This window comes from Homalodisca vitripennis, chromosome 2 (genome assembly GCF_021130785.1).
Source record: "Homalodisca vitripennis isolate AUS2020 chromosome 2, UT_GWSS_2.1, whole genome shotgun sequence".
NCBI lineage: Eukaryota > Metazoa > Arthropoda > Insecta > Hemiptera > Cicadellidae > Homalodisca > Homalodisca vitripennis.
Window position 1 is genome coordinate 55,598,857 of NC_060208.1, and position 15,893 is coordinate 55,614,749.

At 35.8% G+C, this 15,893-nt stretch overlaps 1 protein-coding gene across 2 annotated transcripts in view; it reads left to right on the forward strand.

The window, feature by feature from the left end:
- The window catches only part of LOC124353980 (zinc finger protein 235-like), a 42,249-nt gene that overhangs the window by 10,607 nt on the left and 15,749 nt on the right, over window positions 1–15,893 (forward strand). For both annotated transcript variants that reach the window (XM_046804081.1, XM_046804080.1), the window contains exons 3-6: window positions 1,801–1,855; window positions 3,506–3,868; window positions 9,105–9,260; window positions 15,241–15,402. In XM_046804081.1, the coding sequence (XP_046660037.1) occupies window positions 1,801–1,855; window positions 3,506–3,868; window positions 9,105–9,260; window positions 15,241–15,402 (736 nt within the window). The remainder of the gene's footprint in view (window positions 1–1,800; window positions 1,856–3,505; window positions 3,869–9,104; window positions 9,261–15,240; window positions 15,403–15,893) is intronic.

A 15,893-nucleotide genomic window follows, 5' to 3' on the forward strand; every position in this document is an offset into this window, starting at 1 on the left:
TATATATCAATGATAATGGCATTATCTAACTGTTTAAATACGAGAAATTAACGTTTTTTTGCGGTATTTTTTATTTTTCTTTTTAATTTTATATTTCGGCTAAAGATTTTAATCCTACGATCTTCGTATATGAGTAATATAATACAATAATTTATTTCAATCCATTTAACTCAACATGGAAATAAGCTACAGAGATGTACTTTTTTTTAAAATGACCGTAAAATTACATTTTGTAATACGTAGTTAATTAATTCAAGACAGCTCTAACATTTCTTTCGAGCGTAACGATTAAGTATTTTAAGAATGTTGGACTCGCGCGGCTTGTGGTTACAGCGGGGAACAAGTTTGGCAACGTGCCGCTCAGCTCTCGTTGGCCGCTCCAAGGTTACGGGCAAAATAGGCTCCTCCCTCAACTGCACTTTCTCGTGGTTTTTCGTATAAGTATAAACTTCTTGCTTTATTCTAGATTATCATATAAATAAATTAATTAATAAAAATCTAACTTCTCTTTTTGATTTGCTAAAAGAGTAAATTAATTTCTCCTACATTCAATCCGATTTAAAGTATCTACTAAAAACTTTTAAACTAAACATGTTATTGATATAAGAAACAAAATTAATGTATAGTCTACGTGAATAGACTGAGATCGGCTGAGATCTTGTAGTGGAGGGTGGTTGTTTGTGATGTTTGCTGTGTCGCACTTGCTCGTGTAACCCGCTCCATAATGTGATTCAATAAGCTACTTAGGCAGGTCTTACACAGGCCACAAAACGCGGAACTCAGGTTTTCGTTCTTTATTGCCGACTGCTTGTCTGTTGGAATTATGGAGTTGCAAACAATGGGTGAGCATCGGTGCTTTCACACAGAGTGGCCGATTTAATTGTGTAGCATCAGTCGCTGCCACAGCCAACAGTTTTTATCTTTGTTTCATCTGCGTTTTGTGGCCTGTGTGGAATCGCTCTAAATCGTGGCAGGACTGATCGTCGCGATTAGGCTTGCCCAAATCTCGCTTTTGTGAACCACTCCTATGGCCGATTAATTGTAAGAGCTCTGATATGATATAAGCGGGAAATTTTATACCATTTTTATGCTCTTTATTTGGCAAACCAATGCCTATTTTTTGTAGCTGCATCCGTCCAATTTCTGCACAAATTGTTGACATCATTCGTGACACAAGGAAAAGTTTTTAATACTTTCACCATTTCGCCGCATTTGAGAAACGAAACACCTGTATTCAAGCTGAGTAGAGACACGAGAACCTCTCAACAGTTGCCAAAGTGCCAAGGCTTAGGCCACTGCACACATGTGGTGTGTTTTGGTGCTAGATACTGAAATCAGCCACTCTGTGTCAAAAACACAATCTTTTTCTGTTTTTATGTGTAATGTTTATAAACAATATTGACCGTGAATTTGATAATTAAGATTGAGTGGGAACCCTGTATACATTTATTAATTGTTATCAACAAGTATAGTTCTGTATTTTAATTCCATAATTTACAGAATATGTTGTTGATAATTGATTACTTTACCTTACACTGTTACATATAATGTGCTGGTACATAAAAGAACTTAGTTTTATATTATTGCTGATTTATTGTGAAATATTATAGATGCTCAAATGGTGTTCAATAATAAGCAACCAATTTAAATTTGTTTTTGATGTTAAAGTATACAGTTAGCCGTTTCAACATAAATTATAATAAAACACAAAGGTATGCTTCGACATTTTGAATATTGTTCCAGGAATTTCTTTATCAAATGTATTAACCTTATTTAAGCTATTTTAAATTTTTGTTGCAGGGAAGAGGTGATAATCGAGGATGGTGACGTGCCAGCCTGGACTCAAGATGTTGAGGTGATTAAAATTAAATGTACTTTCTTAACTCGTTTACTGCGTAAGTCGACTGCAGTTGTCTTAACATTTTTCCATTGACCTTATAAACCAACTGTAGTCCATGACAATATAAAAACTTCTCTGTGTGAGTAAATTGTATGGTTACCAGAAGTTTATATACACAGTTACACAACATCTAATCCTAGCAGAGCACTGGTGCTATAACTGTCTTGTTAGTTGCTTTGCTACTTTTGACATGGCTGGAAGAAAGGCGATTTCTAGTTTTTACTTTTCTCAATGCTGTATGTATGTATATCATGGATGGTATATGGTTAAGGGGTAGAAAAACTTGTCAGAGAAGAAATCTCTCTCCGAGAAAGATTGAATGTATGTTGATTATTATTTAAATTTCCCAAATGTCAAGGAAAGGAGGATTGGACTCGAGAAAGTAGCCTTCTTCCAACCAAGGAACGAGGAACATCTCATAATATACAAAGTAATATTAACCATTCCCACCATAGCTATGTTGTGTTTAGAACTGTATTGTTGTAATGCTCAGTAACTGGAACGTGACAACAGTTCTCATGTGTCATTTTGATGCAAAGTAGTCTTGTGATCCGTGTTATCGTCTCTTTTTTCCCTGTTCTTCCTGGTTTCTAGTATATGCACTGGAAAGGAATAATGCTGAATTTGTATGAGGTATTTCCTTCGGGAGCTTTCCAATTAAAAAAATAAATAGAAATGGTTTTTATTAATGGTTATTTGTATTAATTCACTTTAATATTTTCATTAACAACAGTACTGCAAAGGCCACCTTATAAATACCAGTGACATCAAATACTTCATTTTTCTAAATATTTGGAAAAACAATTATGTCCCCTTCAGGATACTCCCCTTCTGATGCTATATATTTCTCCCATCTTCTTTTTAACTGGTTGAAACATCTCTGGAATAGAGAATAGTGTCATTGCGCCTATATAATCTAGATGATGAGGTGTTCTCATTGTCTCATCCATACACTTGAATAGAGCTAAACTCGACATTTGCATCGAATCAACCATTCCCACCATAGCTAATTTATGTATAAAACTGTATTGTAGTACCTGGAACATTTAAGAATTGTGAGAACGAAAAAGTAAAAGGTCCCACTGAAACTGTAGTCACAACGCAATAAAATTTCCTCGTAAGTCGTAGTTATGGATGGAATGTTTGTGACAACATGATTGTTGCAATGAATGGCTAGATTTGTACTGGTACTGGAACAATGTGTTAACCCTCCCTCCAATCCTGTCTACTGTCACTGGAAATTTTATTGGTATTCATTACACACAGTCCTCTTTAATTTGTGTTCTGGTCTCAGTAACTTCAGCCCTATTTTGTAACTTTCAAATGTTCTGTTATGTCTGTGAGGTCAGACGATTTTTTACATTAAATTCATTAGCAACCAATCAGAAGGACAGTGGACTTGTGGACTTCAGACATTGATACAAGAAGTCGTAGGTCATCCTAGGCTCGGAATAGGAAAGCTTCTCTATAAGATTAGTTTGCATATTTATTGAGCAGACCTTTTATAATTTTGAGCAAATAGACATGATTATTAATATAGGCATTGGTTTAATTAACCCAATAATATCTGATAAATATGTAGGTATTAATTATTTGAAATTCTAGATGGAAGATGATGCAAGTGCTGATGTCACCATGGAATCAACTGCGTCTGAGAGCACTGTGTCATCAGCAGTGGCCGTAAATCCGATGACAGGAGAGGTAAAGGCCACCTCTGAGACCATAGAGACACTGGTGGAATCTGAACTGGAACCGCAAGCAGAACCACAAATAGAACCTGATCCTGAGCCTGAATTGCATCCAATACAGCCAATAGTGACCAGTGTTACAAGTCTGGCAAAGCCAATGGCCAAGATAGTGAACTTAAATAACTTCAAGCTTTTGCCACGTGGGAGCTTTGTCAATATTGGTAACAAGAAGATGAAGCTTGTCACTCTGACAGGGGACAAGAAGTTGATTGCTGGAAAGGTAATAAGATACATGTGAAAACCAGTTCTTTAATTTTAAGTTGACATTTGCTGTATTACCAATATCATACAAAATTAGAAATTTGTGCATCTGATTTTTTTAAATTTTTGAAATATTTTTTCATAAAAAAAGCTGTGATACAGAATTATTTATATCATCCGTTTCAAACATCAAAGCAGTCAAATGAATAACTAAGTTAAAATGTTCGCCCTACTAAATCAATCCTGTAGAATTCGTTTAAATTATTATAATTTTTTTAAAGTACTAAACATTTTAGTAACACAAATTTGATTAATCTGTTTTTTATTCAAAGCTGCAATTGAAGAAATCATAATTTAATGGGTATCTTGATATTCTAAGTTGATCATTTTACTTACCAAGTTCTTTTACACAGTATTGCTACTATTTAAGGGTGCTGCATTGAGCAGGTGAAAATATATTGTATAAACCAGTAACAGTTTTGAAATACTGTAATACAAAATTATTTGTTCACCATGTTCAGTTTTACTCATATGTTTATTTTATACAAGTGCCATTGGGGGTTTAGTGAGACAATTAACTTCTTTTAGTAGAACTACCTAAACTACTTCTTTTAAAACTACTGTTCCGGGTCTATGAATTGTGGAAATTGTCAAAATATAATGTGTATTCTTCATTTGACTAATGTTTCAGTGTTGTGCAAATATTAGCATTGCCTCAAACCTATTTCTGGATGTAGGTTTTTAAGAATAGGTTTTTCATAGCACTCGGCACAGAAATTGATCAGCAAAACTTTTTGGTAGGGAAGTGCAAGTTTCCCTCTCAGCAAACAAAGACAGAAATCTTTTTTCAGTAAATCTAATTCCAAATCTCTTGTTATAAACCTCTTGATTTGTGTATCTAAAGTTGAACAGTTTGCACATTCAAATAATGATTAGTGGAACGAACTTAATTGTAAAGGCAGGATTTCTGTAGAGAGAGCCATAATCTAGAATTATTTCCAACTAAATGAACTTGACTAAACAGAAATGAAAATTATGACTCAGGAGAGTTAACTGATGACCATGCATTAGCTGGTAATTGCTATTAAAACCTCATATATATATATATATATAAAATGAAAAATAATATATAAAACCACACCAAACTGTAACATGTAATGAAGAAGTACTCGTTACCATTAGATACTACCACTATACAGAACTAAGATTTCTGCAGCAACTTGGGATAACTGAAACAATTCCAGACAAACTGCTTGATATCACAAAACAAAAGTAAAAACATTAGTTCTCAGTACTATTGTACGACAATTTCATACTGCGTCATATGAGACCAATCATCTGTACTTGTACCTCTACTTTAGCAAACACATTAATTTAATTGTTTATGTATATATTAATTTAACCCTTTGAGTGCCACGGGTATTTTCCGAAGGCATATGCATAAAGTGCCACGCTGTTTTTTCGCATATTTGTAAGCTTTTGGGAAAAAAAGCTGTTGTAAAATAACTACCAAACAGATTTCTATAATCTTGTTGTTGTTTTTTTCTTATTAAATTCAAAATGTGATACATATCGTTACAAATAAAATTTGATTTATAAAAATATAAAAATTTCAGTATTTATAAAAAAAGTTTTTTACTTTTGTATAAAAAGTTAAGTTTCGACCTAATTTGTGTGTATACAATATTTTTAAGATTTTTTTTCTTTATACCATGATAAAGGCCATATGATTCTAAATAAAACCCATGTGTAATATCTTATTCTAGAATTTTAAAAACATGGCATTATATGTATTAACAAAATGCTGCCCGGTACCGACATTTTATAAACTGTACTTCATTTGTCAGAGTTTAGAAATTACTTAGTAATGATGTAGTTTTCCCAATAAATCTAATAAAACATTAATATAACACAAATAAATATGATTAGTAAATTTAGAAACAAATACTTGCTAACATATTTACATAAAAGTTTACATTTACTAAACAAAAACTCTAATAATATTTACACTGAAAAGTTCACGTTTTTCGCTTTAACACAACTCAAATCATACATTAATTTTGTAAAGAAATACAGTTAAATACTGTATAAGTTAATATTTTATTGTGTATTTACTCAAATGCTTGGTTATCGGCACATAAACAACAAGAAATGCCGTTACGCAACACGGTACTCGTCCGCTACCGTCCGATACGTCGCGTGACTAGAAGACAGAATCATTGTACAGGTACTTATCACAGCCCACTATTTTTGGACGAGTTTTCCTTATCAGAGATCAAAATAAACTTCGTTATACGTTCCTTCTTCCATAATGAATCTAAAAATACTCGAAGAGTCATACTTCCTATCTCTAATCGTCTCCAAATAGACACACGAATGACCTGACATTTTCGAATAATGAAACGTTGTTCTTATAGTTTTTGATTTAATTGAGTGTCGTAATAACTTGTAAATTCCAAAATAGGTTAACCCTGGAACTGGCCATCATTTTTCCCAAAATGGCAGGCACTTTTTGGTGATTTTGTAAGGGTTTTGTATTTTAATCACTGCTCATCTATTTTTTAAGATACAAACATTTAAAAACATAAATGTCTTTAGAAATAGATGCAGTTTCCCAAAAAAATATTAAAGATTGAATCATTTAATATATTTTTATTTTTTTACAGATTTTTGTAAAAATATTACTAAAGAATAAATTTTTCTCAAAATGTATAGCACCCTCTTAGGTAATATGAAAGTTTTTAGAATAATTCTAAAATATACAAAAGTTTGCTTATATACCTCAATTACAAATTACAAAAAAAATATTTAGGTAAAAGAAGTTTATTGGTACTTTTGGATAATATATCTATAAAAACTACAAAATCTGAAAAAAGTTTGTATAGCACTATTATGTATACCATTGTAACATTTTGGAATCTATTGGATGAACAAATGTTTTTTTCTAAGAGATAAATATATGTAGAAGAGAAAAATATGATATTTATAGAGGTTTACATTGTATAAGATATTTTTATATGGCAACAAAATTTTTTTTCTATTTTTACAAAAGTCAAAATTGTGAAATAAATGCCTAACTTTTTTAGCTAACGATTTTCTTTTCATCCAAATATTATTTATAAAGATAGAACGTTTATTGAAGTTTACAAAAATGTACAACAATGTATTTTTATCTCTATTATTTTTTTGTTAAAAAAATAAAACAAGCGATGGTCATAAAAATAAAACGCTAATACCTTCAGAAAAAGTAAATTTTTTTTACTTTTATAATAAATACCTTTGCATAAATTTAAATCAAAATTTCATTTTAATTAAAATTAAATTGTCTACAAAATAATAAAACACTGAACCTACGTGAACATAGGCTTATTTTCAGTTTCACAAAAATCCAACCTATTCGCTAAAACTTAACCTAACCTCTACATTTTTCACTTCACTAATTAGAAAAAAAACAATAAACAAACTTTTATTTATACACACTAAATAACGAAAAGTCTAAAATATCCAAATAAATAGCAAGCAATACACTAATACCGGCAATGACGTAATAACAACAAAGAAATCAACACGGCAACCATGCGATGCGTTGTTCTTCTCTACTGGCTGAGTCGGTGATTGCGCAACAGAACAAAAATAAAATACTAGTTCATAGTCTTCGTTGTCTATTATACTGTTGCTTAGAGCAATTCTTCCTCTTTGTTGTGATATGATTTTCACTATTTCCAGACAACGATAAAGTAACAAAAATAACAAAATTTAATGAAGCTATTTTCGACGCATTAGGCATTTTGGGATTTTACAAAACACGAGCTTTTCAAACGCTTATTTTATAAACATTTATTTTCCTACTGGCTATTGAAAAGATGTTTCTGAAAGCCAAGAATACACTGTTTTCAATGACGACACTTACGATCGTGTAGAACGTAAACTCACGATAGGGAACTTTTACAAACATACGGTAATTTTAGCGTGTTCGGAAATTACGCAAACAAATGGCAATCGTAAATGTGAACATCCAAGTTTAGAATTTTATAATGAAAGATTTAACTTAACTATAGAGCGTTTTATGATATAATATGAAACCTTGAATCTTTATCTTTAGATTTACGTATGTTTTACTTCAAACAAAGTAAAAATAGACTTGCTGTGAGAGATCATATTACGACATAGTTAATGCGTCGAAAATAGCTTAGTGCCATTTTTAAACTGTGGTTAATGCGTCGATAATCGCTTAAAGCCAGTTGCAGGGTTAAATGAAGTCAGTTGTTTTTAATACTGTAATTTATTTTGTCCCCGATAAGGAAAACTCGTCCAAAAATAGTGGCTTCTTGAGAAGCACCCAAACAACATACGTTTCACAGATAAAATAGTAGAGAAACAACATAAAACTCGTATTTATTGATAGTTTAGATCCTATTGAATACAGCCGTCTGATTATTTGGCCAAAATAATCTTGTACTATATAAAATATTATCGAAATACGAAACGTCAAAATTGGCGACGCTGGCACTTTATGCACTTTTCGTACCGTCAAAATTAGCGACGCTGTGGCACTCAAAGGGTTAAACAAACTCTTCAATAATATAAAGTTTTTATTTTTGTGAGGCCTTTCGTACTCAATGAGTACATCTTTGGACTCACACATTCAGTTGTGTGAGTCCGAAGATGTACTCATTGAGTACGAAAGGACTCACAAAAATAAAAACTTTATATTATTGGAGAGTTTGTTTAAATTAATATATAATTTCCAATAAGACAAGAACTTCAAGAATGTTTATGTATATTTGTATTAGTTTCATTACTCCTTAATTGTGTAGATAAACCGTTCCTAAAAAGTGCTGAAAGGTTGATGAATGAGAGCATATAGAAATAAACCTACAGACAGACATGGATTATTTGAACATTTAAGTATATTTTTATACTGGTATTTTTATTTCACTATATCTATTACTGTTCGATCCATCAATGATTTATGGTTATTCATTCACTTGTAGAAGTTGTATTGTTGACAATTTGTTACGTTCATAATTCTTAAATGTGAGTATTGGAATTTATCAATCTGTTTTATAACATTGTTTAATATTTAAATATAGCAAAACAGGTATTCTTGTTGTGAAAGTGGTGACAGTGACTAATAAAGACAACAAAGTCATCACTGGTAAAGTTGTCTTTTTGAGCACAGAAAAGAAGATGATACTGTTTTATAACATTTTTTAATGTTACAATATAGTCAAACAGATATTCTTGTTGTGAAGGTGGTGACAGTGACTAATGCAGACAACAAAGTCATCACTGGCAAAGTTGTCTCTTTGGGCACAGAAAAGAAGATGATACCAGCCAAAGTGGTCAGTGTGTCAGGCAACAACACAGCCTCTGGTGGCATCATTAACAATAAGGTTGTTCCGGCTAAGGTGAGTAAGGTTCATATTTTTTTTAATTGCTTACGGCACATGTATTTATCTTATAACGTACTGAGAATCTGGTTTGAATGTGAAGAGAGTGTGATTTGAATGTTAGGCTTCTTGTACTCAAGAGATTGCTCTTGTAAGAGACTAGCCAGTGAAATTACTTATATTTCTTCAAATCGAGTCTCAATAGAATGTTAATTTGAGCATGAAGTTGCCAATTTATATAAGCTTATCTTGGAAAATCTTAGACAACATGGATTGTTTGTCATTGTATAAAATTACCAAGAAAGTTATCCAGGCTGATGATATGACTGGGCTTTTGTTTCAGGATCGTAACCCTTGTCTAATCACCATGATATAAAAATCCCACGCCTTTTGACCTTTGGTTAGCAATTCTAGGGTTAATTTCACAATCACTTGTTTGAAACCCAAATCCAGGATAGAATTCAGGAACAAATGGTTTCCTGTATATCCAACTAGGCCACTCTTAACCCATTGTCTGCTCTAATTGCTAACTACACCAGTTTGATTTTAAGGAGTTCACGTTGATGGTGGCCAGAACGTAGATAATTTTTAACCAAATCATGGCCATTTTAAAATGATTGAACCACAACTTCACAGAAGTTTGTGATATGGCTTCCTTCTGAAAGATTAAAAGCATATGTTTTCCTGAGGTTGAAACAAAACTAGATGCAAATTCCCTGACCTTCATATTCCGTCATGTTTTGGAGAAAATATAAGACAAAGGTTTGACAAACATGCACTGAATACCGGCACATAAATATATGAATGAGAGCTATTCTCGGTGCAAATAGGGTACAGAGATAATGCATGTGGAATCTGATAACAGTAGGCTGCTGTGGATATGGAGTAATGGTTGAATATAGGATACTTTTCAGACAGCCCTTCTGCACCTGTCCTTCCTGGACAGATTCAATTAAACAATGCCAAAAATGTAAGACTTTCCAAATAATCTGTTAGTAAATTATTTTATTTCAGTATTTTATATATGACATCTAGCAAATTTGTTCATGAAACAAAATGCATTGCATTTATTCATCTTACAAATGTTCTATGGTGTGGAATTCAGAACTATCTTTACCATCATGGAATCATTCCGTAGTAATGTGCCAATGGTTGATAGTTTACAAGTTAACTTGGTTTTGATGCAAATGAGGAATTTAATAACAGCAACTATTTCTCTACTTATAACCTTTCTAGACAGGTTAGGTTACTAGGAGATATTGTTTATTTAAAACAATTTAAGCTTTAAGCAATTTAAGCAAAATTAATCTTTTTTCATTTCACTTAACCCATTGCAGATCACTGACGAGCCCAGCTCGTCACGCAGCGGCCGGGCCTAACGGCACGATGACGAGCTCAGGTCGCAAAAGCGGTCTGCTTTTAAATTTCCCTCCAAATAGTTCTATTAATGTCTGACAGATCGGCCGATCGTGTTCACTTGTCAACTAAGAATGTTTAACAACGGTCTACGTTTAGAGTTTTCAAAAAGTTTTATAAATATCCTACAGATCGCAGTTGTATGTCGAAGTTGAAAAATCATTCATATGAGTTTTTTTTTTTTTTTTTTTTTTTTTTTTTTTTTTTTTTTTTTTTTTTTTTTCCTTCTGAGGAAGAGGACACTTTGTCCCCCACTTAGTCCTAAAAGGACCTTTGCGCCTCCCTTACTTTTATTTGTGCCCTCAAAAACCGAGGCTTTTGCAAAAACCAATCAAATTTAAGGGCTCCTGTTCTCTGATGTCCTTGGGGCTGAGGAGATATGCTCCCAAGTATCTTTTCCTAGTCTCTACGATGGCAGACAATCCAACCAAATGTGCTCTGCTGACTCCTCCTCCTCTCCACAGAGTCTACATTCGCTGCTCCTACTAAGGCCTACCTTCACAAGGTGCTTCCTCAGAGGGCCATGTCCTGTCAACATTCCTAATATCAGTCTTATATCCTCCTTATTCTGGTCTAGGAGAGCTGTCCACCCTTTTGCATAAGGAGAGATAAACATTTTCGATATTCTTAAACCCGAGGCTCTGCTCCAATTCTGTATCTTGTCCTCTTTTCCCAATCTTTAACCAGAGCTTTAATGCTGGAGAAGGATATTCCACAACCTGGCTCAGGCCCCACCAATATGGATTCTGCTCCCTTTTTGGCGAGGATGTCCGCTTTTTCGTTTCCATGAATTCCTTCATGACCCGGCACCCATCCGAGTGTTACTCTGTTATTTGTTGCTAGCTCTGCTAGGGCCTTCCTGCATTCCCAGACCGCTTTCGAATTAATCGAACAGGTATCCAGTGCCTTCAGTGCAGCCTGACTATCAGAGAGTATAAGGTATGATAATCCTTTTGTCCCCAACTGTGTGAGTCTTCTAGAACATGAATCTATTGCCATGACCTCCGCCTGAAAAAACTGAGGCATGTCTTCCTAGGGGCACAGCTTGCTCTACTATTTGTGCAGACCTTTCTAATTCAAATTCATTTTTCTGAAAGGGTCCTATTTCTTCCAACTCTTCTGCCAGGGACTCTCTGTAACCTCTCCAGTTGGTCGATTTAGGAACCCTGTGGGTCACGTATCTTTCCCCTATCTCCTCTATGTCGAACCTAATTGGACAGTGGTCCGATAGTGAGGCCTCCTTGGAGACGTGCCACCTTACTATATTTATGTTTTTGAGTCCTGTAGATAGGGTTATGTCCAGGACTTCTTTCCTATTTCTAGTTATAAAGGTTGGGCTTGACCCTCTATTCTCTAACACTAGATCATTGCTGAACATAAACTGTAGAAGTTCCTCACCTCTCTTGTTTGTGTTCGTACTTTCCCCAATACGTGTGGTGAGCATTGCAGTCGCAGCTGAGAAATGAGGGCCGAGCCTCTGTCTCTGCAGCTCTGCAATAGTCTTTCTAGTTCTTTTGGTGGCAGCTTGTTGACGGGTTGGGGAAGTAGGCTGAGGCTATAGTAACCTCTCTGTCCCCCTTGCAGTGAAGCCACCTTCACTGTAAGCCGCCCACCAGATCCCTTGTTATTAGATCTGTAATCGGAAAGACTGTTATTAGTTTTGAAGTTAGAATACAAGTTCTTGGGTTTTCAATTGTTCGATCATAAATGAGATTACCTACCTGAGTTGTCAGTCCTCTGATGCAACCTCTATTGATCCAAGGCTCCTGGATTAGGGCGATATCCAGGCCTGTTGAGATAAACCTTCTTCCCAAGATGTCAGTTGCGCCCTTTGCATGGTGTAGGTTTTATCTGTATTAGGCGCATACTTACGCCTTTTTCCCACCTCCCCCAGGTGGTCCATCCCCGTCTCTTCTTCTGGATTGCTTGGAGACTTTATCCCCTTTTCTTCCTCGAGCCGAGACGGATGGTCCTTTGAGCGAAGGTCCCTTCTTCAAGAAGAGAGAACAGGTGGGTCTTTCTTCTCTTCGACCGCTGCACTGGCTTGTGGAGTAGACCTTTTAGGTAAGGTATGTACAGATTGCTCTGACACCTTCGTGGCCTCCTCCACTTCCATCTCTTCAGCGGTCATTTTTTCTGTGGTGACCGTCTCAGATTTCTCTGTAGTCCCCTCTTCCCTTGTGGGTTGTTCTATGTTTCCTTGATGTTTTTTCTTCAGTCTAAGCTGAACTTTCCCAAACTTGTAGCCGATCCAAGGACCTTCCTTCTCAAGCTTGTTCGCTGTAGCGCAGTCAACTGCCAGGTGAGTAGGACAGACTTCCCCTCGTCGCTTCTCCGCAGAACATTCCATTCTCCGACAGATAGCTCTTTGTTTTGTCCTTTTAAGAGCTTCATTATCTTTTCGGTTGTATCAAGTATACTGTCAGGAAGATAGACAGTCGCGATTCTCGCACGAGGGATTTCTTCCTCTGGTACTATCCTTAGACTGGCCTCTTCCAAGGCTTTAGGAGTCTTGCTTTCCTTTAAGCCATTCTGCTGTTTCCATGTTTTCGCAGGTGAAGATTAGAACCCCTGTCTCCTGTTGATACCGTAGAATCTTGGAGAGTAGGGACCCTCCTGTTCCTCCACGATAGCTTCCAGGATGAAGCTCTGGATCTTCTCCATCTGTTCGGTTGTGAGTAGGGTCTCGGGAAAATTGGAGTGCAAGACCCCTACCCTTATACCAGCTACCGCTTGTTTGTAGGAAGGTTTCTGGGTTGTCCAGATTGCTCCTTGCGTTCCCCTTGATTTCCTTCGTTCTTTGTTTTCTTCCTCTGGTGGGCCTCCGGAGTGGATCCCATCAGAGTGAGGTCTTTTTCGGTTTCTTTCCCTCTTTTTGTTTGTTCAATTTTTTATTTTCTTTCTTCTGGAATTGGTTTTAAGGCCAATTCCCTGGCTTCTTCTTGGGAATACCCTCTTTTTCGAACCAGACCATGCGTTTCCTGGCGGCTCCACATAACTTAGGCAGTGCTGGGAGCTGTCTCTCGACTTTTGCTCCCTCTTCCTTCTGGTGATCGCCCTCCAGTATCGCATCTTCTTCATCGGTTTCGACTCTAACCGAGTCGGAGGCTATTGGACTTCTACTAGGAAGTCCGCCTGTTTTTTTTGGGTTTGATCAGGATTGCTAGGGTCAGAGCCCATCATCAATCCCTCTGTGTTTCGTGAATTTTCATCCCACATTTTGAGTGCTACAAGAGCTCTCTGGTTTTGTTTGTTTTTCTTTAAATTCTGTACTCATTGTGTTCCCACGAGTAGCGGAGATCTAAAGGTCACCCCAAGCATTGTCCGCTCTACTTGGGAAGGCTAGGTTTAAACTGGAGGTCGCCAGGTATCCAGAGTTCGCATATTTACGACCAAGCTCTCCCTTGATCACGCAGCCCTCGGCATATGCTGTTTCCACCTTGGCTTGGATTAACAGAAGGAAAATTAGAATTAGAATAGTTTAAGATAGATTGTTGGGAAGATTACCCGACAGGTGAGAGTAGTGGGGAAAAGAAAGTTAAAAATTGGGATAGTTCAACAGAAAGCCCGCCAGATCAGCTCAGCCTGATCGGAAGTATAAAAGAAGACAAGATTTGGATCAGGCAGTTCCAGGTGCACGCGCACGAAAAGTACAGCACTCAAGAAGAGAGAAGTTTACTCATATGAGTTTACTCTCTGCTTTTTAGCGTTTCTGATTGGGTGTTTTCCTCAGTTGTTATTATAATACTTTTGAGGTTAGTGAAACAGAACTAAACGACGCAGACGTACATGTTAGCGGGTTTAGTCTAGACAATGGCCCGGATGTTGTAATCGCTTCGCTCGAGCCGCTTTATTTAGACTATGATTCAGACATCATCCCTGCCACCCCGGAACCTTGCTCGCATGTTATAGTTCCTACATCATGGATACCTCAACAGGCCCATGTTCCATCTGAATTATACCTTCACAGCTGAATTTTCTAGTATACAATAGCGAGCGATACGATGTGGCGCACCATTGCGGTTCGTTCGGGGCCGCTGACCGTAAATTAATTCGTGCGCACTGGCGCCCGCGCGCCAAAACAATACGATCCGCAATGGGTTAATATTATATGAGGATAAAACTAAATAGTAAATTTGGGAGAGAAAACACAATGTGTAGAATTTTGCTAGGTAAAAATATTGTATACTACAAAAATATTTTATTAAATAAGACTTATTAAAGTTGTATTAAATAACTGTAATATTTCATATTGTATTTAATATTAATGAGACTTGTACTAAATAAAAAGTTCATTCTTCTTCTTTGCCTGTCTTTGTCTTTGTTTCTTTGTCTTCAGTGTGATTTAGACTTACTTATTCTTCTATTTTATTTCTGATTTCTTCAACAAAATCCTTTATAAACTGTCCTCACCTACAGCCTTTTTCAGTAATTCCTGTCTAATATTTGCCTTCAACCATCTCAACCCACTTGTAGTGCATCCTTCCTTGTGTCAGTTCCAATACTGGTGTCCACCTCAAAGTTTCTTTTCCTGGACCTTTGCGTCTTGCTGTGTTCCGTGAAATGTGATTGGCTGTCTCAGGTGGTCAGTATTGCAAACTCCAAACTCAAGCCAATCAGTGCGGGCAACAACAAGGAGGTGACAATCTACATCACAGGACTCGCTGGAGATAAAGTGCAGATAAGGGACTCTGGGCAGCTGACTACCAAACTTCAAATAGGGAGTAAGGTGCATGTTGTGCAGGTACGTGTGTTCTTGAAAAAAACAGTTAATCAAGGGTTCTGTTCTTTTCCTTGGTTCTTACTTCAATTTTTTAAAACATTAAAATAGGTACATGAAAATTGTTTAGCTTCACCAGTTGTGAGCGATCTATGCTGAATTCCAGATATTTTAAACAGGAAAACAACAATGATAGAATAGTTCACTCCTTGGATGCTTTTTGGTATCACTCAGCCAAAGATAAAAACAGTTAACAATGTTCAATTTATATCTGGAATAAGTGAATATAGTACAAGCAGGGTATGTTTTCATGATCTATTCTGATTTATCAAACAACAAATTTTTGTAAATTGTTTATAGTTGCTGCCTGCTGGTGAAAGCAATCACAGACTTGTGGTGTGTCGTTTTGGACATTGGAAAGCGAGTGTGTCCGAGTGGAAATATGTGTTTATTTAAATTTATTATTGTTTATTGTTTGTTTAAGCCAAGGTTTATTGTATTTTTTAATGTAATTC